Source organism: Garra rufa, chromosome 2, assembly GCF_049309525.1.
Source record: "Garra rufa chromosome 2, GarRuf1.0, whole genome shotgun sequence".
Lineage (NCBI taxonomy): Eukaryota > Metazoa > Chordata > Actinopteri > Cypriniformes > Cyprinidae > Garra > Garra rufa.
The window spans coordinates 67,670,674-67,696,254 of record NC_133362.1 but is presented as its reverse complement, the minus strand read 5'-3'; the positions used below and the strand labels follow the sequence as shown (position 1 = coordinate 67,696,254).

The 25,581-nt window shown below is 40.0% G+C and overlaps 1 protein-coding gene across 1 annotated transcript in view; it reads left to right on the top strand.

Moving 5' to 3' along the window:
* LOC141326061 (NLR family CARD domain-containing protein 3-like) overlaps positions 1-25,581 on the top strand; it is a 49,374-nt gene that overhangs the window by 6,311 nt on the left and 17,482 nt on the right. The window contains exons 2-4 of the mRNA XM_073834762.1: positions 24,713-24,820; positions 25,008-25,098; positions 25,378-25,573. Of these exons, the coding sequence (XP_073690863.1) occupies positions 24,713-24,820; positions 25,008-25,098; positions 25,378-25,573 (395 nt within the window). The remainder of the gene's footprint in view (positions 1-24,712; positions 24,821-25,007; positions 25,099-25,377; positions 25,574-25,581) is intronic.

Here is a 25,581-nt window from a genome sequence, read left to right as displayed (position 1 = left end):
CAGCTCTAGGGGGCGTTGGTCACAAATACCAGTACAATAGTTCAATGATTCCTCTTTCCTGAAATTATGGTTCAAACCAATAGCAAAAAGATAGCCTATTCATAAGCAGGTGCAGTTGTATTGTTATTTTGTTTTCTTTCTTTGTTTTCCTGACGAACATTTATTAGACTGCATCGGAAATAGAAATGTTAATTTCAGTTATTTTATTTTTCCAACCGACAACTGACGTAAACCGCTAAATTCGTTTTCAGGGATTAATTATACACAAGCAAAAAGCAGCATAAACATCAGAACCTCACGCGCAGAGCTTATGCACAGAGAAAAACCCAATAAACCTATATATAGCCTAATAATAAATAAAATAGGCCCATATAAGAAATATATGTTTTTCTTTTCTGAATGAATAATAATTTAACAAATTAATAAGTAGCAAGCCTGTATGCAGAATTTTAGGCAATTTCTGTGATGCGCCCTTAAACCAGCATCTTGTTTCCATTATTTATTTATTTTTACAAATAGCCTACACATCTGTTTTTTTTTTATTATTGTGATTGTACACAAATAACAGAAATATGTAAAATATCATAGTTTTGAGCAATGCCGTACTCTTGAAGGAGTATTGTAAGCTGTATCCACTTTATTAAGGTGAAAAAAATCAAGTGATCCTGACGGCGCCGCAGGCAGTTAAATAACTCGACAACTTTCACCTTCACAATAAAATACATTATATATTTCAGCGTTTTAAATTAAAAAGCGTTTTATTAGACTGCATTGAAAATAGAAATGTTAATTTCTGTTTTTTTTTTTTTTTTTCCAAACGACAACCGACGCGTTTAGTTATTAGCCTATTAACGACCAGATTGTGTTAAATTACATTTAAATTTAAATTGAAACGTGGCTGTGTCACATTAATAACAGCTAAATTCGTTTTGAGGGGTTAATTGTACACAAGCAAAAAGCAGCAGAAACATCAGAACGTCACGCGCAGAGCTAATGCACAGAGAAAACCCCAAAAAAGCTGTATGTAAAATAAAAAAAATGCCCATATGCGAAATATAATTTTCTTAATGAATAATAATTTAACAAAACGAAATAAAATAAAATTAATAAGTAGCAAGCCTATATGCAGAATTGTAGGCAATTTCTGTGATGCGCCCTTAAACCAGCATCTTGTTTCCATTTTTTTTTTTTTACAAATAGCATACACATCTGTTTTTTCATTGTGATTGTACACAAATAACAGAAATATGTAAAATAGCATAGTTTTGAGCAATCCCGTACTCTTGTAAGCTGTATCCACTTAATTAAAGGGGGAAAAAAGTGATCCTGACGGCGCCGCGGGCAGTTGAATAACTCGACAACTTTCACCTTCAGAATAAAATACATTATATATTTCAGCGTTTTAAAGCAACATCAAATTAAGATATGCATGTTTAAGAGGTAGTTCGTCTTTTTCTTTTTCTAAGATACACAATTTTAGATACACTGACAATTAATTTGAGTAGAGAGAAATAGAAATGGAGAGGATAAATATAAACTACAGTTTTTATAGAGTTAAAAATTAATTAATTAATTTATTATTATTATTATTATTATTATTTTGATTTGTTTTTGCGATTTTGGTGCTTAGAAATTTAATCTAAGCAGGCAGCGGGCAAATAATATAGTTAATATAGCGGGAGCGGGTGGATGCGGAATAAAACCTCGTCGAATCGGGACTGGAAAAGCACTTTGTTATATCCTATAGACTATACTTCATCATCAAGCATGGGCGTCAGAAGCAAAATAAATGTAAAAATGTAAAAACAGAAAAAAATACTTTAGTGTATGCCATTTTCTGTAGTCTGGTGCCTTTTATTTAATGTTTTTACACAATGCAAATAGGCCATATTTACAAATATTACAAAAGACGGCTATTGTGCAACATTTTCAGTGGCATAAGTGATAATACCAGTTACATATCGTTTTTGACGCGGGAGACCCGAGTTCGCGTCCGCCTTTTGGTGAAATCATTTTCGAAATCGTCTCCCTTTTCACTTATATCACATCGGAAAGGCATTTGTTTATTTGTAAATTAATGAAATAATTGAAAAGTTGAAATAAAGTATCAACTAGGGTTAGGTCACCTAACTTAAGTGTAGTGCCTGGAGCCCATCAGACATGAAATAACTAGTTATATTCCTTAAATGACTTCTCCCCCATGATTAACACCTATGTGCAATGAGCCAGACCTCTGGTCACTATCCAGCTCATCCCCCCACCATCAAGATAAGACTCTTACAGAAATGCAGGGAAAGATAGACTTTCCTTATTCAGACATGCAGTCCCACATACAGTTATATAGAAATGTACACATATCAATGTGTTACCTTTTCTTATATTGTTGTTTCTGTTATGTATGTCGGCCTCAAACATTAATCCGCAATAGGTGAATTATTGTGCATGCTAAGACTCTCACATTTAGAATCACTCAGTCAAACGAGAAGATACATAGATCATGTTTGGTGTCTATGAGCAGCATTTATTATTCCCTAAATGTTAATGTTTGTGGCATCTTAATAACTCCTTGCTTTATATGTATTATTGAACTTTTGAAAGTTTTGTGGCCAAACAACCAATCAGCTTTCACATGCGAAACACCATTTTGAGAGACAAAGACTTTCAATCTTCCCTCCAAAACTCAGATCAACCGGATTGGTCAAGGTCCAACTGTGGGCGTGAACGACCTACAGGTTTATAAACCTTCCCTCATCTCTCTCTCTCTCTCTTGCCTTCGGGACACAAAGACACGTCACCCGCACCTCCCCCCAGATCCATGGGGGGGGGGGGGTCTCACCTAGCAATGGAGATGATGAGGCCTGCAATACTCTCAAGGAACTGGAAAGGACTTTCTGAACTGAATACATACGGAACCAATGCACAACCACAACAAGCTTGCAAGTATCCGTCCTTTCTACAAACGTAGATAGCTGCGCATTAGGCGTTTTATAAAAGAAACGATTTCAGGATGTTCAGAACCGTTTCATTCCTGTCCCTTTGCAAACTCGCTTTCTGTCTCTCTCTCTCTCTCTCTCTCGTGCGCATGCGTGGGCGTCTGTGGAGTGAGTGCGGGAGTGTGCGGTGAGTGCGTGGAGTTTCCCTCTGTACCCTTTGTTGTTTTGAAGTCACATAGTTTTTTGGTGTCTTTTTTTCTTTTTCTTTTTCTTTATTCTTTTTTTCTCCTCTTTTCTCTTCATCGTGGGGTTAGTTTAGTGTTTGTTAATCTGTGCTAGGGGGGCGGATTGGGCCGCGTGCTACCTGTAAGGAAACATGACGGCCCCAGGTGCACGGGTGTTGAATACACTCACGCGGCGTCATGCAGTGAAGGTGGCGTCGGCTGTGAGTGTAGAGGACTGTTGCATGGCCATAGGAGAAATTGTTGGGCATGAAAGCATTCTGTCGGCTTCAAAGATGAATAGTGCTACTGTTATTTTTTTAAACACAGTAGAAAAAGCAAATGAGTTAGTTGAGCGAGGAATTGTTATCGATGGTTTGTTTACACATGTTCTGCCTCTTGCAATGCCGTCTAAAAAAGTTACGCTATCAAATGTTCCTCCATTTATCAGTGATGAAGTATTAATTCAGTCTCTTTCTCGTCACGGCAAATTAGTATCCCCGATCAAAAAAATCCCAATTGGAAGCGGATCCCCATTACTAAAACATGTTATTTCATTTAGACGATTTGTCTACATGATTGTGAAAGACGACGCTGAGCTGGATCTTACTTTTAAATACCGGATTGATGATTTTGATTATGTTGTATTTGCGACAACTGGTCAAGTTAAGTGTTTTGGCTGTAATAAAGTGGGTCATTTAATCAGGGATTGTCCCGAAAAAAAAAGAAAAGAAACGCTAATAACTACGGATGACACGACTGGTCCTCCTGAGCCAGTGGGGGCTGCGGGGGGGTATGCTGAGTCGGATGCGCTAGTGACGGAGCAAACCGAGGCCAGTTTAGTTGTGGAGGAACCGTTAAACCTTCAGCCAGATGTAAGAGTAGAAAGAGAATCTGTCAATGAGAAACCAAATGAATTGGAGACTATACAGTCTGTTAAAGACCAAAATGTCCCGTTGGACGGTATTGGAAGGGAACAGATTGTAATAGGTGAAACAAGCATGAATACGGGCAGTGGTGAAGAGAGTTTGATATTTAAGGTGCTGCGTAAAAGAAAAAACAGTGTAAATACCGGGGAATTAGGATTTAGCAAGAAAATGGACAAAATCGAAAGTGAAAGTCAGGGCGAGTCAGGGAGTGACAGTGAGTCGGACTGTAGTGTTTCGCTATCGCAAATTGAAAACATGAGTCGTTGTTATGAACTAGAGGACATCAAAATGTTTCTTAAGTCAACTAAAAACAGAAGAGGAGTGAGAGTGGACGAATATTTTCCTGACTTAAAACAGTTCATTGAAAAGACACGGTATTTGATGGCTGAAGGTTCATTTACCAATAAAGAAATTTACAGATTGAAAAAACTAGTGAGAAAAATTAACAATGAATTGAGTGATGGTGCTGAAAAGTAAGAATTTAATAAAGCTAGCTGCTTTTTTCTTTTTCTTTTCCTTTTTACTTTTTATGGCTGAAGTCAGTGTTGCATCTGTGAATGTAAATGGTGCAAGAAACATTAGGAAAAGAGCAGTGTTATATGAGGTCTTTAAGCAAAAAAAACTAGATATTATTTTTCTTCAAGAAACTCATAGTGATGTACATAATGTGACTGAGTGGACAAGAGAATGGGATGGAGTCTCAATTTTAAGTCATAACACTGCTGTAAGTGGAGGGGTTGCTATATTGTTTTCTAAAAATTTTAAACCAGTTAGTTATGATATTGATGAAATCATAAAAGGGAGGCTTTTGAAAGTTAAAGCTTTATTTGAAAATCACGTCTTCATATTTATTTGTGTCTATGCTCCAACTTCAGGAGTTGAAAGAATGTTGTTTTTAAATCAGCTTAATGCAATTTTGCAAAATTGTAATAGTGAAGAGTGGTTATTTGTAGGAGGAGATTTTAATTGCACTGAGGGAGAACTTGACAGGAATCATATCGAACCCCACGAACCCTCACGTAAGAGAATTATTCAAGTAATTAAAACACATGAGTTGAGTGACATTTGGAGACATCTTAATGGCAACCAGAGACAATATACTTGGTCCCATACTCGGGATAATGTTTTATCTCTAGCAAGATTAGACAGGTTATACACTTTTAAACATCAATGTGGTATTTTTAGTAAATGCTTTATTGTACCTGTAAGTTTCTCCGATCATAGTATGGTGTGTTGTAATTTTTTTTTGAATTCTATCAGACCAAAGAGTGCCTACTGGCACTTTAATTCTTCCTTGTTGTATGATAAGAATTTTGTGAATTCTTTTAAATATTTTTGGGTTAATTTTAGAGCCACAAAAAGTCACTTTCAATCCTTGAAACAGTGGTGGGATTATGGTAAAGCTCAGATTAAACAATTCTGTCAACAGCACACTCGAAACATCACTGTTCAGACGTTAAGAGATATGAAAACCTTGGAGACATCCATAATGAGGCTTCAAGAATCAGTTGAATTAACAGGGGAGAATAGATGCTTGGAAGCTCTTTCAATTAAAAAGACTCTGCTTAGTGATCTTTTAAGGGCAAGAGCACAAGGAGCTCTGGTTCGGTCCCGATTTCAGCAAATTGATCAGATGGATGCGCCGACTAAATTCTTTTTTAATTTAGAGCAAAAGAATGGTCAGAAAAGGTTAATCCATGCCTTGCGTTCTGAAGCTGGCATTTTATTAACTGATCCCACTGATATTAGGAAGAGAGCTGTTTGTTTTTATGAAGAACTGTACAAAGGTGAATGTGACTCAGAGCCTGCTGTTGGCAGTGGTTTTCTGGAAAACCTGTCAGGGGTGTCCGAAGAAGACAACCAAGAACTCAGCAAGGCCTTGTGCCTAGAGGAATTGTATGAAGCCCTGATGGGTATGGAGTCTGGAAAGGCTCCCGGCATTGACGGTCTCCCTGTCGACTTTTATAAGTCATTCTGGACAGTGTTGGGGGAGGACTTGCTCGCAGTGCTCAATGAAAGTTTGACCGAAGGGCGGCTGCCCTTGAGCTGCCGCAGAGCAGTCCTTACACTTCTCCCAAAGAAAGGAGACTTGACTGAGATCAAAAATTGGCGGCCTGTGTCCCTTTTATGTACAGATTACAAACTACTCTCTAAATTATTGGCGAAAAGATTGTCAGTGGTGATGAGACAGATCATTCACCCGGACCAGAGCTATTGTGTATCTGGCAGGTCTATTTTTGATAACATTTCTTTATTGCGGGATTTTTTAGATGTCTCCAAGATATTTGATTTAGATTGTGCTCTAGTTTCTCTAGATCAAGAGAAGGCATTTGATCGTGTTGAACATATTTACCTGTGGAAAACATTAGAATCATTTGGTTTTTGCCAAGATTTTGTGAATATGATAAAAGTCCTATACACTGATGTTGAGAGTCTGCTGAAGGTTAACGGTGGTTTATGCACTCCTTTCAAGGTTGAAAGAGGTGTAAGACAAGGATGTTCCTTGTCAGGAATGCTCTATTCAATAGCCATTGAACCGCTACTACAACAGATAAGGAGTAATATGAGTGGGGTACAAATAGCTGGGTCTAATTGCACTGTTCATTTATCAGCTTATGCCGATGATCTGATAGTGATGGTTAAATGCCAAAGAGATATAGATATTTTAATGAAATTACTTGATGATTTTAAAGGCTTATCTTCTGCTAAGGTGAATTGGAAAAAAAGCGAAGCTGTGGTCTGTGGAAAATGGAGGAGAGGAAGGTTAAAATTCCCTGAAGGGTTACATCTGAACACAGAAGGTTTAAAGTACTTAGGAATTTTTTTAGGTAATGAGAGTATCATTCAGAAAAACTGGGATGGAGTTATTGATAAACTTAAAGGACGGTTGGCAAAGTGGAAGTGGTTAGCCCCAAAAATGTCCTACAAGGGGAAATTTTAATTATTAATAATTTGGTTGCTTCATCCTTATGGCATAAGCTAGCTTGTATTGATCCACCTCCAAAATTTTTATCAGATGTTCAAGCCTTATTAGTAGATTTTTTTTGGGATAAGTTACACTGGGTCTCTCAGAGTGTTTTATATATGCCTAAAGAGGAAGGTGGTCAGGGGTTAGTGAATTTGCAGAGCAGGACAGCAGCCTTTCGTCTGCAATTTATACAGAAACTTCTGTTTGGATCAACTCGTTTTAGCTGGAGAGCTACTGCCTGTGCTATTTTACAGAATTTGGGTGGTTTTCAGCTGGACAGAGCTCTTTTTTTGATGGACCCTCTAAAACTGGACTTTGCCAATGTCCCAGTGTTCTATCGCAACCTCTTTAGAGTCTGGAGTCTTTTTAATCATCAGAGGACATCATCTTCGGACTCTCTTTTTTGGTTGTTAAATGAGCCTATAATCCATGGAGGCCGATTGGACATTTTTTTCAGAGACCAAAAATTTCCTGGACTGAGTCATTTACTATGTAAATCTAAGACCACTACACTGGGTCGATTGGTAAAGGTGGCTGGTCCCAATTTCATGAACAGCGAGCAAGCTGCTTTGCATCTTGGTTTTTTTTCCACTCGTAAAGTTGATGAATTTTTGACAAAGTTAAGGTCTGTTTTATCAGCTGAGGAAAGGAAATCTTTGACGGACTTTCATACAGGTGCAAGGAGTCCTAATGCTGAGGACTCCTTTCCAGATACAATTTTATTACCTAAACTAGATGATTGTATGGGGATTTTTTTCAAAACAGGTGAATCATTGTGTTTAAATTTTCTTTCAACTAATGGAAAAAACTTGTACAAAGCTTGTGTTCTGGTTTTTAACAAGAAATTATTGAATAACAAGGTGGATACGCCATGGCGTGCTTTTTTAAAATTAAATGAGGAGGTTAAGCCCGAATGGAGAATTTTGTATAAACCACCGTTAGATAAAAGAGTTGGAGACATACAGTGGAGAATTCTCCACGGTGCAATTGCTGTCAATGCCTTTATTTCTGTGTTAAACCCTGAAGTGAGTTCTGAGTGTCCTTTTTGTTTTAAAAGAGAAACAGTCTTTCATGCTTTTATGGAGTGTTCCAGGTTAAGTCCTTTATTCAGTGTATTAAAGAGTATTTTTGCTTGTTTGGATGAAACCTTGTCGAATGAAAGTTTCATTTTAGGTGTTAAATATGTAAGGAAGAAACGTAATAGATGTCAATTACTGAATTTTATTGTGGGTCAAGCTAAATTAGCAGTGTACATGAGCAGAAAAAATATGATTGAACGGACAGCTGGACAGAATGTTGTTGTTTTGTTTTTTGCTCTTGTGAAAGCCAGAATTTTAATTGATTTTAATTTCTACAAGTCAGTAAATGATCTTGCTTGTTTTGAATTGAAATGGTGTGACAAAGGAGCAGTGTGCTCTGTTTTTGAAGGAGAAGTGGTCTTTGCACACTTCTTATAATCATGTTTTATTGTTGAATCCGTTGGTTTATTGTTAATCTGTTTTTGTCTTTTGTAATAAAGAGTAATTTAAATTCAATTCTCTTACTCTCTCTCTCTCTCTCTCTCTCTCTCTCTCTCTCTCTCTCTCTTACTCTCTCTCTCTCTCTCTCTTACTCTCTCTCTCTCTCACGCGTTCTCTGTCTATTTGTGTTTTATGTACGTTTGTCTATGTGCGATCGTTTGTAAGTAGAATAGTTTAATAAACAACCATATATTCACATATAATGATTCTCTGTGCTGAATGCTTACATTACAAAAGTCACTTAAACTGTTTCGATCTCATATTGCTACCTTAAGCCCTATTCTGTTCAATTGTTTTAACTCCGTTCTGGTTAGTAAAAATGCGTTGCCGTGACGACGGGCCAACGTCAGAGTAATGGGTATCACTGAACAATTTGCTGGACAAAGAAACCAGTCGATATCATTATTACTGTTACTGATCAGAAACTGGAAATTGCGTATATTTAATGACGATTATTATACACGATTTCCTGTGAGTTAAACTACTTTCCCTGACTGAAATGTATGTTTTAAATAACTCATTTCATCCTATTCATTGGTCATAAGACCTGGTGGAGTTTGGCAGTGTATATGTGATGAGAGAAACAGTCTCATGCATATACACACATATATTGATCATCTTAAATTCTTTGAGCTAACCAAAATTCTCTACATAAGTGTATCTGAGCACTATACTGTACTTTTAGGAGTGTTAATAATTAATTTTATTATTATTATTATTATTTTTATTATTATTATTATTGTTGTCTTTAGATTTGTTCTTACATTTTTGATGCTGTACATTAAGATGGCGCACTGCCCATGCAGTTTTTTTTTTTCTTAAAAACTAATTGAAGTGAAAGGGAAGAAACCCATGTAGATTTGGCCTAATGTCCATGTAAATACTATAGCCTAGTATTATATCCTAATATAGAAAATAATTTAGACAAACAGAAGGCTCACTTTTCAAAACAATAAAGCTTATATGACTGACAACGAATACAGTTGTTAAGTATCAAAAGTGCTCCAGTGAGTTATGCAATTTTTCCCCACCTTTTTTCTTTTTCTTTTTTTTAAAGTGGAAAAGTAGTTCTTCTATTTCGAAGAAGTTCGTTAAGCCTGGAACTAGGCTTAAGTCTGTTCTGGGAAACCAAAGGGAAGTGTTTTTTTTCTTTTTTTTTCAGTTTTCTGAAAAGTAGCCGTTAATGAGGCATCAGCGTTAAGCGGCATGCAGTATAAAGAGCGAAATGTTTATGAATGGCAGAGTGGGAGTGGGGTGGGGTGTTGAATGCTGTCTGTTGCCTTGTTGTAATCAACATTTGGAGACTATTTTGGGGGTGCTGGGGGCGGATTCCGACTGCATTCAGTTGCATTTCGAATTCAGCATTCAAATGCATGCCAGGGAGAAGGGGAAAGCTTTCCTCACACGCTCCACTTTTTTCAAAACATTAGTGTCCACGGCCCTGACACCAGTGATGCGCGGGTCAGTGGGTAAACAACCCGAACCCGACCGTTTTCAACTAACCCGCCCGCAACTCGGACCGCCGAATAAAAAAATAAAATATTGTACCCGACCCGCCTCCTGACCCGTATGTTTAATATTAGAGCGATTATGCTGTGGAGATGCGGTCTGAAATATCCTGACATCTGAAATCCATTGGTGTACAAGCTACTTTAAAATAAAATAATGTGTCCTGTTGTAAAGTCGTTGCTGTATTGTTGTGTACGAAGTTCAGATGTTATTATTTTAAGAAATGTATATTTATATGTTTTAGGATTCTCCTTATTTTTGTTTTAGACATCCATCAATTACGGTGAATAAAAAAATGCCGCGCTGGTGGAAACAAGACTTTCGCTTCTACTTTTGAGACCGGTGTTCAGACGTTTTTCTAAAAAACAAAAAAACAAAAACAAAAACAAAAAAAAACTGTCATTTATGGTCATAAAAACAGAAGCTGAACATAATTCAAAACTGTAAAGTATTTGCTGAATAAAGAAAACATGAAGGATGCCGCTTAATATTTGGCTTTTACGTGAACTTTAAAGCTTATCCCTCATTCCATTTGTTTTCTTTGTTTTGTAATCTTTATATTATTTTCGTGAAATGTATTTTTGCTCAACATGCATTTCTCGTGGCCACGAGTTTAATGAATAAACAAACCTGCGTGACATTAGTAACCCAGAATTATTTGAGATATTTTATTTTGAGTTAAGAAATTATTATATTAATTGTTATAGAAATTAATACAATATTAAATAATTATATAGGCGATGCTGTATATGCTAATGCTGTCTGTGCGCAATGTAGACAGCTTTCACAAGTGTTTACATGTATTACATGTAGGCCTACTTCAAATTAAATAGCCCTGCAAGAAACATTTCATGCATCCCACAATCTTGTTCATTGACTGACCTTCTTTTTTTCCGTAATATTTGTATTATTCGTTTATGTTCGTTATTTTTTCCTTCATTTTGATCTCGTTACATAACATTCTGAATGTAAATGATACTGTAAAGGTTCTATGACTGGGGTTTTTACTGGAATGCAGTTTAAAGGTTAAATTTAACATATATTGTATTTTATTTAGTCTAATTAATAGACAAATAATTGAAGAGTGAATCATTCACGTAGTTTCATTTGGAAATAATTTATCGTCACACAGTAAAATAGGCCTACATTCCTTCTATTAACTAATAGTCTTTTTTTCGTATTTGTCTTAATATTATTATCATTATCATTAGTATTACTATTACTAATATTATTTTTATTAGCCTGTTATTTTTGTATATATTTTTATTTCCGTGCGTTTCCACCCCTTAATTTGGCTCTCTTTAACGTTCATGTAAATGATTCTGTAAATGCTTGACATATGCTATATGACTGATTTTTACTGGAATGTAGTTTAAAGGTTGAATTAAACATATTTTATTTTGTTTCGTCTAATTAATAGACTAGACTATATAAATACTAAACTGTTTTACTGAGGAATGAATCATTCACGTAGTTTCATTTGTAAATGAAAACATCATGTATCGTCACACACGGGCATAAATACAATCAAAAAGTCAAAACGTTATTGGCATAATTGTCAGGCGTTAAAAATAAATAGCCCTAACCAGGTATTGAAATAATAATAACCTATAATAATAATAAATAATAAGTGATTTAGAGCTATCTACTTTTTTCTTTATTGTGAATCGCTTAACCTAAATAACTTTCTGTATATGCTATTTGGCATATATTTAGCAAATATTGTGAACGACAATTATGCCAATAAAGTTTTGACTTTATGATTGTATTAATGCCCGTGTGTGACCATACGATTTACAAATGGAACGTGAATGATTCACTCGACAATGAAACACTATAAAGGTTATAATTAGACTAAAAATGAATATATATATATATATATATATATATATATATATATATATATATATATATATTTAAAATCCCAGCCATATAGCATAATCAAAGCTTTATTGGCATGTCAGCATTTATCATTTAGATTCGGAATGTTAAGAGATCGAAATTAAGGGGGACATAATGAATATAAACGAATAATAAATTTATTACAGAAAAAAAGAGGATCAATTAATGGATAAGACTTTAGGATGCATAAAATGTTTCTTGTAGGGCTATTTAATTTGAAGTACTTATATGTAATATTTATTCTTGATAAACTTTTGAATGCTGTCTACATCGCGCACAGACATTCACATATACAGCATTGCCTATTGTTAATATATAACTTAATATTGCATTAATTTCTATAACAATTAATATAATCATTTCTTAACTCAAAATAAAAAATATTAACAAACCTATCTCTGATAATCCTGGGTTATGGTCACGCAGGTTTGTTTATGCATTAAACATAAGGATGTCGTTACCTCGACAAAATGATCTTGTGGCCACGACATAATATGACGTTCCCAGGAATTAATATCTCGTGGCAATGACAAAAAGTAATATGACGTTCCTACGAATTCATTTGTGTGGCCACGACAAACATAAGTGAACCGAAGGTGTCCCCTCCAGGTTACCGTACCTTTTAGTTTGCAGCAATGTTTCAGCCTGCTCCAGTCCAGTGCTTTACATGACTGCCCCCTACTGATCATGTCTTTCCTATGTCATTGTATTTTCCGTGTTCCCTTGGAATACACCGGCGTCACGCGAGACCACTTTACTTCCCGCGCGCATTTTAAATGGCCAGATCTGTATGTTTACACATACTAGGAATTTGTTTTAGTGACAGCAGCTCCACAGTGCAATAGAGTGACAGTGACAAGACAAGACATAGATTATAAAAAAGAACAATATACAAGTACACAAGACAAAGTGCAAAATAGCAAAAACACAATATACAGAGTATGCCATTACTAGGTACAGGTATATTAGGTGCAAATTTGGATGTAAGTAGGTATTAATAAATACTGAATAGATTAATAAAGTGTCTAATAGTGCTGCATGTTCCACGTTTACTGACAAGTGTTCATGAGATGGATTGCCTGGGGAAAAAAACTGTTCCGGTGTCTGGTCGTCTTGGTGCTCAGTGCTCTGTAGCGCCGACCAGATGGCGGATGAAGTACAGTCTGTGCTAGGGGTGTGAACCTACAGTGGTCTTACGGTTCGTTTCGATTACGATTATCATGTCATCGATTCGGTTCAATACAATATCTCGATGCATCACGATGCATTGACGATGCACTGCATACTCATTTTTCAATTTTAAAAACACTTCTTGAATGTATCAAACAAAACTAAAGTCTGGGCACAGAAGACAACAGCAACATTTAGAACAAATACACAAAAGTAAATACCTGGGCTTTGGTTTAGTTCTAGAGTTCCGGCATAATCTTTTCTGAAAAGTGTGTGCGTGAGGGAAGCTTATAGCGCGTATAGCTCCAGTGTATTTAACAGGTGGCCGGGGTTTTCCACCACAGAAAAGAGCCGTATATCTTTTGCTATAAAAGCTGCCACTATAGTCATTTTAAACGCGAAAACTAAACCAAATACGATTTCAACCGAGAGGTACCGCTCAGATCTTATTTAATTGAAACGATAGAGTCCTGCACGAGCCCAGCCTGAGACTCTCAGACCCGAGCCCTGTCCTTATCGGACAATTTAGCAGAACAGAGTTCCTGTTGCAGCCATTAAAATAGTTCAGTTTTGGATTCTAAAGGCAAAGTGGCTAGATTTCGTTTTGTTTCCTTTTTAAGTTAATTTAGAAATATGTTTGGAACATTTTATGTTTGTTAAATTCAAGCTTTTGTCTTTTTAACCTAACCTAACGAACAAGCGGTCAGCGGCAATGAGTTGAGCATGTTTGATAAATTTAGCCTTCTCAAATCAACACGACTTGCATTAAATAAAATCTATAGGCATAAAACACTTGATGCATTTCAGAATATTAATTTAAACATTTAACCTAGATAAATGTGCGCGGTTAGACGCATATCCAATCGTTCTTACGGAGAGTGAAAGCGAAAGCGGGCTTTGCAGACGCAAACGCGATCACTTGCATTTTTTCTTAATAACAGTGGAAACCTAAAATACACCATTTTTGTTGATAAAAGTAAGGCATAAAAAGGCATCATTCAAAACTGCAAAAGGTCTATTGTTATTTATGTGCGCACTCACAATATCAACAAAACATTATATTTGTGTAAAACGGTGCTGAGCCAGATAGACGCGCTCAGTGCTTTTAGCCAGTCTTTTCAACCAAATAAAAATAATGTTTCAGTCCTTTAAATTAATTACTAACAAAAAAAAGACCTTTGTTAAATGCGCACTGATGTTGTTAGTTCGTTAAATGCACTGGTGTGTAAAGAAAGTGGCAATAATCCTTTCAGTTAAAATCTGAAGACTTATTTTATTCAGTGGAGTACTCCCCTCGTTAGCCCAACCCCCCTCCCGGAAAATCATACAAGCCCCCTGGGTCACGTGTTCTGGCACTGGACTGAGTCCGTTATAACCGGTTATGGTCTATTAATGAACCGATACCGAATCGTCCTTGTCTGCATCGCGATGCATCGTAAAAACCTTTAATTTTGACACCCCTAGTCTGTGCTGGGCCTTTTTCACAATGGAGTCTATGTGAACATCCCACTTCAGGTCCTGGGAGATGGTATTGCCAAGGAACCTGAATGACTCCACTGTGTTAATAGTGCTGTTCATGATGGTGAGTGGGGGGAGAGCAGGGGGGTTTCTCCTGAAGTCAATAATCATCTCCACAGTCTTGAGCGTGTTGAGCTCCAGGTTGTTATGACTGCACCAGACAGCTAGCTCTTTAACCTCTTGTCTGTAAGCAGACTCATCACCGTCTTGAATGAGGCCGATGAGTGTGGTGTCGTCTGCGAACTTCAGGAGCTTGACAGAGGGGTCTTTAGAGGTACAGTCATTAGTGTACAGGGAGAAGAGCAGTGGGGAGAGGACACAACCCTGAGGGGCGCCAGTGCTGATAGTACGGGTGCTGGATGAGAATTTTCCCAGCCTCACTAGCTGCTGTCTGTCTGTCAGGAAGCTGTTGATCCACTGACAGAGAGCGGTGGGCACGGAGAGCTGAGATAGTTTGGGAAGGAGGAGGTTTGGGATGATAGTGTTGAAGGCTGAGCTGAAGTCTACAAACAGGATCCTCACATAAGTCCCTGATTTATCCAGATGCTGCAGGATGAAGTGTAGACCCATGTTCACTGCATCATCTACGGACCTGTTTGCTCGATAAGCAAACTGCAGGGGGTCCAGTAAGGGTCTGGTGATGTCCTTCAGATGAGCCAAAACCAGTTTTTCAAACGACTTCATGACGGCAGATGTTAGCGCCACAGGTCTGTAGTCGTTGAGTCCTGTTATTTTGGGTTTCTTTGGAATGGGAATGATTGTAGAACGTTTGAGGCAGTTCAGTACTTCACACATCTCCAGAGACCAATTGAAGATTAGTGAGAAAATGGGAGCCAGCTGGTCAGCACAGGTTTTCAGACAGGCTGGTGTCACACCATCAGGGCCTGGTGCCTTCCTTCTTTTGTTCTGTCTGAAGACCTGGCGAACATCTCTTTCACTGAAGTGGATTGTCGGAGTGGGGGAGAGCGGTGTTGTTAGGGCTGTTGTTGGAGGTGTGAATGGAGTTTTTTCAAACCTGCAATAGAACTCGTTCAGGTCGTCTGCCGGTTGCTGATTCTCCATCATGCAGGGGGATGGTGTCTTGTAGTTAGTGATGGCTTTCAGGCTGTCCCACACTGATGAAGAGTCACTGGAAGAGAATTGATTCCTTATCTTTTCAGAATAATTCTTCTTTGCCACTTCTTTGCCACTCCTTTTCCAGTGTGTATTTGGCCTGCTTATACAAGACACTGTCCCCTTTCCTGTAAGCATCCTCTTTGGCGTGACGAAGCTGTCTTTTGCAGTGAACCATGGTTTGTCATTGTTGAAAGTTAAACGAGTCCTGGTAGGAATGCACGTATCCTCACAGAAACTGATATATGAAGTAACAGTGTCTGTGAGCTCGTCCAGATCGGTAGCAGCAGCTTCGAAAACACTATTGCGGTGATCTGATCAGCGAGTTTCTGCAAAGCCAGGCTCACGTGCGCTAATAATTCAGGCACCGTCCTAGATTTGGCAAACACTCCATTGTGTATTTTTGTGTTTGCGCTCTGTTGAGTCTGTTAACCCCTTTAGGGGTAATTTTCCCTCATATAACGAGTGTCTGTCTGTGATCATGGGCATCATTGCATTTATAAAACAGGTACTAATACTACAGCAATAAATATTATGTACAGCAGTCAGAAAATTTTTTTCAGCTCCGGAAAGATGCTGTTTGATTTTCATTTCTACTACACCTTCACTTTAATCTCTCTATCATTCTGTCATTTCAAATGTATTAAAAATAGCATTGATGTGTAACAAGACTTCATTACGTATGAGAGACAATATCTAGTGAATTCCAAAATCTGAACTGTAACAAGAAAGGTTTTCAGATGAACCTTTTTCTTTTTTTGCCAAATAACACTAAGTTTGTTGTCTGTTTGTAGGTCTCCACAATATGGCCAAAAATGTTGTTTTTCCATATCAGTATGATTATGAATAATTCTGATTATTGTTATAATTAAACAAAAACTTTAAACAAAATAATAATAATAATTATTGATATTGATTACTATTAATACATTTTACACGAAACTGCAGTGTGTCGTGTTAACAAGTAGGAGTTATAGTGTTTAGAAAGGTCTGAGGATCTATTATTGTCACGGGTTTGTGCAGGACGAGACGAGACGATAGATGAGATTAACAATCAACAATATATTTAATAGAATTCTCCAAGATGAACAAGGCAGGAACAGGCAGGAACACAAAGGGCTTTCACACACATCAGAATAACGTTAAGGACCGACAATACACTGAACTCAAAGACAGACTTATAAAGGGTAACTCATGATTAAACACAGGTGACGGTGATTACACAAACGAGGACTAAACCAAATGATCACAAAATGACAGGGGGAAGACAAATGGGAAAAACCAATGACAAAACTGTGACAATTATAAAGTATTATGATTAAAAATCTTTAACAGTAATTTCTTAATTTTTGTAAGGAAATCATATGGAAATCTACTGAGATAAAAAAAAAACACTGGATAAAAACTTAGAGAGAAGTATTATTTTCCTGTTTTGATCCAAAATAAGGTTTTGTGAGCGTTAGTGAGTGCACACATGAAAGCAAATATGCTTTATGATGTTATAGGAAATCCCTAACATAGATAAAGTCCTGCTGTCGCTGAAAAAAGGAAACATGAAGACAATCAACATAGATTGTGACTAAATTGTTTATCTCTGTTCTTCAAGCTGTGTTGGGTATTTTTAGGAACCCATTCTGACTATTAACTAATTGCTTAAAAGCATTAATATTACTAGCATATTGGCTATTCATTAGTATTTATAAAGCACATATTCTGTCAGACCAATGTTCTACATCCCTAATCATACTCAATACATAAACTACCTTACTAAGCAGTAATTAGGAGTTAAAGGCGAAATTGATAGTTAATAGTTAATTAATAGCAAGAATTGCACCTTAAAATAAAGTGACCAATAAATTATATTTATAATGCAATGCTAATATTTTTTATTGTATAGAATACTATAAAAGAATGATTTGACCTCATTTGTGACATAAATTACATCAGATCTCAAAAGGAAGTTATTTCAAACACTCAAGTGATGTTATGAAACGAATTTGTATCAAAAATGTCATTAAATGTTCACTTTGTTGGCCAACAGGTTTGTAAACGGGCTTGAACACATGCATGTCACGGATTGGTCAGGTTCTGCACCCACAATCACTCCCAGATCACCGTCACCTGAGTATTGATTAATGAACACCTGCACGTAATCATCACCAACACATAAAAGACACTCTCCACACACCACTCATTGTCCGGGCTCGTTCCAGAGAAAGCGGACTTCCAGTAACTCTTGGCGAGTATCACTATCGAGATTACTTACCCAATTGTACTTACCTTATCTCTGTCTCGTTCCAGTCTTCCAAGCGCCAGTCCTCTGTGTCTTCTCAGTATCCTGTCATTAGCGGTGTGTGGCCGTAAGCTGACTTCCGCGTCAGCGGAGGGTGGTGGATCCACGAACTCTCTGAACCCCTCTGGCTTTCGTTCTTGGAATCCTCCAGTCTCGCCACCTAAAACGGAAAGGACCTGTTACTCTCTTCACGTTACCATCCAGCTCAGTATTCATCACTTCAAGTCTTGCTCACCTTCACGAACTCACCATTCACCTCCGGCACTGCTGCTTGTATAAATAAAACACCATTTGTATAACACTTACCTTCTTGTCCCGTCTGCTTCATAACAGAAGCCCGGACCATAACAGTAAGCAGCATGAGTGCTCAGGATCCATTCCAGGAACTGGTGGATAATCTGCGGAAGGTTTTGTTGTCATCCCCATCTGTCACCCCTTCCGCACCACCGGCACCCGTACCTCCATGCACTTCTTCGGAACCACCATCCAGTCCCATGGCCCGACCAGCGCCCTACGCTGGCGGGGCGGAGGAGTGCAATGGATTTCTACTGCAATGTTCTCTTGTCTTTACTATGCAACCAGCGCTTTATCCTACAGACCAGTCTAAAATAGCGTTTATCACCTCTCTTCTCACAGGACCAGCTTTGAAGTGGGCCGAATCGATGTGGCAGCAAAGCGGGCCGACCACTCGTTCCATCCAGGCATTCATCAATCACTTCAAAGAGGTGTTCAACCGTACAGACGGGGAAGTATCAGCGGGTGAGCAGCTCTATCACTTATCACAAGGATCGATGTCCACTCATGAGTATGCTTTACGGTTTCGAACCCTAGCCGCTGCCAGTGGATGGAACGAGCGGTCGTTGCTGACCACCTATCGTCTCGGGCTCGAACCCCGTCTTCGCCTCCAACTAGCTGCGTTGGATGACGCTATGGGTCTGGAGCGTTTCATACAGCAATCCATCAGATGTTCTGACCGCATGCAATCATATCATACTCTCTCCGATGTCTCTCCTAATGCACTCCTCCGCCCAGTGGAGACCGCCAGCCCTCCAGAACCAGAGCCGATGATACTTGAATCTGGTAGACTATCATCCGCTGAGCGACAGAGAAGGCTGACCCGGGGTCTGTGTCTCTATTGTGGAGCCAGTGGGCATGTTCGGATGAAATGCCCCCTTCGTCCTGTTCCTACCGCGGTGAGTGTCATCCAATCCGAAGTTGAAAAGATGTATCCTCTGTCTACATGTGTTCAGTTAACCACCTCCACATCTTCTGTCATAGCCCACGCTCTCATCGACTCCGGGTCAGCGGGGAACTTCATCTCGGGGAGCCTCTGTCGCCAGTTACAGCTCCGAACCGAAGCTTCGTCGAGCGTCTACCAGATTCAGCCCATAACACGTTCCATCACAGCACGACCCCGTATCCATCGTAAATGCCAACCCATCCACCTTCAGATAGGAGCTCTTCACCAAGAACTCATCCAACTTCTGGTTCTGGAGGGGGCCACCATGGACATCATCTTGGGGCGCCCGTGGCTGGTGAAGCACAATCCCATCATCTCTTGGGGCAATGGAGAGGTAATCCGGTGGGGTCATGACTGTTTTCCAGAGTGCTTTCCAGAAGCTCCACGCCCTATACCAAGACCCATTCCTGTCTGCGCCACATCCATCGAGAGCCCTTTGGAGCAACGATCCACCGAGGTTCCGGATACCTACTCCTCTTTCCAGGACGTCTTCTGCCCCAAGAGAGCTTCCCAGCTACCTCCCCATCGGCCATGGGACTGCGCCATAGACCTGATTCCTGATGCTCCTTTGCCCAGAGGAAGGATCTACCCGTTGTCACTTCCGGAGACTAAGGCCATGGAGGAGTATATTCACGAGGCTCTCCAGCAAGGATACATTCGTCCCTCCACTTCTCCCGCTGCATCCAGCTTCTTTTTCGTGGCGAAAAAGGATGGAGGGCTGCGGCCGTGTATTGACTACCGCATCCTGAATCAAGCCACAGTCAAGTTCAAATATCCCCTTCCTCTCGTCCCAGCGGCCCTCGAACAACTCCGGTCAGCCACCATCTTCACGAAATTGGACCTCCGCAGCGCTTACAATCTGGTGAGAATACGGAAGGGGGATGAGTGGAAGACGGCCTTCGTGACCCCTACAGGCCACTATGAGTATTGCGTCATGCCCTATGGCCTGGTCAACGCCCCTTCCGTATTCCAAAACTTCATGCATGAAGTCCTCCGGGAGTTTCTCCATCGGTCAGTAATTGTCTACATTGACGATATCCTCATCTACTCCCGGAGTGAGACTGAACACATCCACCACGTTGCGGAGGTCCTCCAGAAACTCAGGGAACACCAACTCTTCTTGAAAGCAGAAAAATGTTCATTCCACCTTCCATCCGTTCAATTCCTGGGATACATCATCGACCGTGAGGGTATTCGTATGGACGAGAGGAAGGTGTCATCTGTCATGTCCTGGCCTAAACCCTCTTCTGTCAAAGAACTCCAGAGATTCCTCGGTTTTGCTAATTTCTACCGCCGTTTCATTCAAGGTTATAGTATCATCACAACTCCATTAACCAACCTACTCAAAGGAAAACCAACTAAACTTACCTGGAACCCCGAAGCCGCCGCAGCCTTCCAATCCCTCAAGGACGCCTTCACCCAGACTCCTATTCTGCGCCATCCAGATCCAGACCTTCCTTTCGTGGTGGAGGTGGATGCATCTACCTCGGGAGTCGGAGCGGTTCTCTCCCAACATCACGGAACTCCACGTTTACTCCATCCATGTGCCTACTTCTCCCGGAAGTTCAGCCCGGCGGAGAAGAACTATGACATCGGCAACCGGGAACTTCTCGCCATCAAGCTCGCCCTGGAGGAGTGGCGACACTGGTTGGAGGGAGCCAATCATCCTTTCCTGGTACTCACAGATCATAAAAACCTCCAATACCTCCGTGATGCAAAAAGGCTGTGCCCACGTCAGGCCAGGTGGGCACTGTTCTTTTCAAGGTTCCACTTCTCCATCTCCTATCGTCCCGGTCCAAAAAATATAAGAGCAGATGCCCTGTCTAGAATCCACGACTCCACTGATTCCACTGAACCTCCCAGCAATATCCTCCCACAAGACATCTTCATCAACCCCATCGAATGGTCTGCTCCCCCTAGTGTCGCTACTCCTGCTCCTCGCCCTCCGCCGGGCTGCCCTCCTGATCGACGTTACATTCCTAGGACACAACGGGTAGATCTCATTCGCTCCATCCACACTTCCCTGGGCACGGGACATCCCGGGACCAACAACACCCTCTCGCTGCTATCCGAGCGCTTCTGGTGGCCTGGGATGGCAAGGGATGTGCAGCGGTTCATCCAGGGGTGCAAGGAGTGTGCCATGTCCAAAAGTCCCAGGCATTTGCCCGCAGGTAAACTCCATCCCTTGCCAATCCCGAACCGCCCCTGGTCACACCTGGGAGTGGATTTTATGACGGACTTACCAGCATCGGATGAAAACACCTGCATCTTTGTCATAGTGGATCGATTCTCCAAGTTCTGCAAGTTACTGCCCCTGAAAGGACTACCCACTGCCTTTGAAGCAGCCCAACTCCTGTTCAATCACGTCTTCCGTCAGTATGGAATACCTGAGGATATTGTATCGGACCGCGGTCCTCAGTTTATCTCCCGTCTATGGAAATCCTTCTTCCGTCTCCTAGGTGTGACCGTCAGCCTCTCCTCTGGCTATCATCCGCAGTCCAATGGCCAGACGGAGAGGAAAATCCAGGAAGTGGGGCGGTTCCTCCGGACCTTCTGCCACAACCACCAGAACTCCTGGAACCAGTTCCTGGGCTGGGCAGAGTATGCCCAAAATTCACTGCGGCAACCGTCCACCGGCCTCACACCATTCCAGTGCGTTCTCGGATTCCAACCACCGCTATTTCCCTGGAATGGTGAACCATCTGAGGTCCCCGCAGTGGATCTCTGGTTCCGGGAGAGCGAGAGGGTCTGGGACGAAGCACATCACCACCTACAGAGGGCAGTACGCAGACAGAAAGCCTTCGCGGATCGGAGGAGGGCCCCAGCCCCAGAATTCAGGCCAGGCGATCAAGTGTGGCTTTCCACTCGAGATATCCGTCTGCGACTGCCCTCCAAGAAATTAAGTCCCAGGTTTGTTGGTCCCTTCAACATCCTGGAACAGGTCAACCCCGTCACCTACAGGCTTCAACTCCCACCTGAATATCGCATTCACCCCACCTTCCATGTCTCACTACTGAAACCATTTCATCCACCTCTCACTCTCTCCACAGAACCTGACCACGAAGAAGAACCTCCTCCCCCCCTCATGCTGGAAGATGGAGCCGTCTACTCCGTCCGGGAGATTCTCCGGTCTCGTCGTCGTGGTGGTCTACTCGAGTACCTGGTTGACTGGGAGGGTTATGGACCAGAGGAGAGGTCATGGGTCCCAAGAGATGATATTCTAGATCCCACGCTCACTGAGGAGTTCCACGCTAGTCATCCTGAGTTTCCTGCACCCCGAGGACGAGGTAGACCACCACGGCGCAAGAGACTTCGGCCCTCAGGAGCGGGCCCTGGGGAGGGGGGTAGTGTCACGGATTGGTCAGGTTCTGCACCCACAATCACTCCCAGATCACCGTCACCTGAGTATTGATTAATGAACACCTGCACGTAATCATCACCAACACATAAAAGACACTCTCCACACACCACTCATTGTCCGGGCTCGTTCCAGAGAAAGCGGACTTCCAGTAACTCTTGGCGAGTATCACTATCGAGATTACTTACCCAATTGTACTTACCTTATCTCTGTCTCGTTCCAGTCTTCCAAGCGCCAGTCCTCTGTGTCTTCTCAGTATCCTGTCATTAGCGGTGTGTGGCCGTAAGCTGACTTCCGCGTCAGCGGAGGGTGGTGGATCCACGAACTCTCTGAACCCCTCTGGCTTTCGTTCTTGGAATCCTCCAGTCTCGCCACCTAAAACGGAAAGGACCTGTTACTCTCTTCACGTTACCATCCAGCTCAGTATTCATCACTTCAAGTCTTGCTCACCTTCACGAACTCACCATTCACCTCCGGCACTGCTGCTTGTATAAATAAAACACCATTTGTATAACACTTACCTTCTTGTCCCGTCTGCTTCATAACAATGCAAGCTTGCTACTGTGGTATATTTATTCATCACACAGACTGATTTTTTTGTAGCACGTTATATGCACAAAATATATGTCACACTGTACACACCTGGGGCCTCATTTATAAAGACTTGCGTAGAAACCATCCTTGATTTTATCTAAGAACTTTTCTGATTTGATCATAAGAGCGATTCAGAGAAAACGAACGTACCACGAAATCCATGCGAACGCCAGTCATTCGGTTATAAATCACAAATGATCGTGGAATTGTGTGCAGCTGAATGTTCCGCCGTCGAAACGCCCCTGCTTAATTAGTTAATATATAAAATGAGCTCATTCCTAAAGCAAAAACTCTGTGACAATGGCAAGTAAAAAGGAGCGCAAGAAATCAAATTATAGGGAGGCTGAACTATCTGCAATACCAGGCATTACCACAAGGAAACGGTCGTACGCCAAGTTGGAATCTGACGTGGAGATAAGTACTTTTCCACGTCAAAGACGGTTTTCATAAATCTGTACTTTGACGTGGATTTGATCGTACGAACACTCTAAGATCAAATCAGTGCGTAAGAAAGTTTTATAAATGAGGCCCCAGGTGTGTAATCAGTAGATACGAAGTTAGAAGAAGTGTGTTTGAGTGTGTTCGACAAACATTATTTTCTCTAGCTCTAGCGGTACTTTGATATCAAACATGCATCAGTCTGTGCAGCACCACTTCAAGTCAAACACATTATTTTCCTTAAGTAAACAGTATTGTACAGAATGGCATTGTTATACAGGATGCCTTCAGTCCATTATGCTGCTGTTTCAACCAGCGCTTCAACCTTTTACTAAAGATGAACTCTTGCTTGTAGAGCTTTTAATACAATGTAAAGTAGTGTCCCAAATGAAAAAGATCCTGCTTGACTGTAAATCACTGTCGTTTGTTTTAGATGACAGATTTAGATGGTCTTGAAGTATGATGTAGATGAATTTGATTTTGATTAGTTGGTATTTGCTACCTCTGCTATAATGGGAGGGACACATTAGAAGTGTATGTGGGTCATTTCATGTTTTACAGTGACTTTGGCTCTATGATTTACTTATTCATATTTTCTCGGAAAACGGGCTTCCAAACAAAAGGTTAGACAATTGCAAAAAGAAAGTTTACCACTGTGAAATGTTCATCTTAGATTTGGATTAAACAGATACAGTAATTATTATGATGACATTTATTACTGTTATTGTTGCACCAAAGTTTTTAACTTTTAAAATAGTGGTCCCTTTAATTGAAGTATGCTAACAGAACTGTCTAGCGCTGACATTTCTTCTATTTAAGTCAAAAAAAGAAAATGTTCTCTTCAGTTAGATCAGAAGTTGTTTAAACAAATGTGAGTCTGTAAACAAGAATGACTGCTATCTTTAAAACTGCCAGTGTTTCTGTGAAGGACTAGAGAGAATGAGTGCCAATATAAAACACAGATGAACCTCCTGTAGTAAAGTTTCTTTTCTCTCTGTGTCATTAGTGTAAGATCAGGCTCACATGTGTCCAGCTCTGTGTCTGTGAAGAGTGACCAGTCAAAGGATGGTGGAGGACCATACTTCAGTGAAAAAACAGCATCACGAACCAAAAGGTATTGTATGTGTTTCTTATTTTTCTTTACACATAGACTGTCAGAAAGTGTATCAGTGAGTAATTATCATACAATTTTAGTTCATAAATTGATCAAAGTATTGTTTTGTCTTTGCTAAAAATGTTTACAAGAGATTTTAGTCATATTTTTTTACCAGAAATGCAGTAATTTAATTTATTTTATGCAGCAGCCGACTTCAGAATGAAAATTTAGATCCAGATTTCCAGACTAACAGGAACCACAAGGACTTTACAAACAGTTTCCTACAGATCTTCCAGGCAATAACACACATCTTCATAATTAATTGATAATCATGACAAACAAATATGTTGTTGAATAAGAGTGTGAGAGAAATGTTATTTTTAATTTTTATTGACCATTACTTTTTTCTTTTTAAGAAAACATAAGAATGTATTAATAATACTGACAGCTAATTAACGTTTGTCTCCAATTATTTTTTACAAGTATTTTTAATTGTTAAATAAATATAGTAGTTTTTACCAAATATGGATAAAGATTTTTTTTCATTCATTAATTTTTTTTGTTTTGTTTTGTAGGATCTTGAGAGCAAAATAATCACATTTCTAAAGAAAGAACTGGACACATTTAAGAAAATATTACAAAAAGAGGACTTGCAATACTTTGTGAAGGATTTTAATGAGAACAGATGCAGTATCAAAGAAGCAGCTCTTGATCTCACGCTCTACTTCCTGAGAGAGATGAAGCAAGATGAAGCTGCTGATACTCTAGAAGGTAAAAGA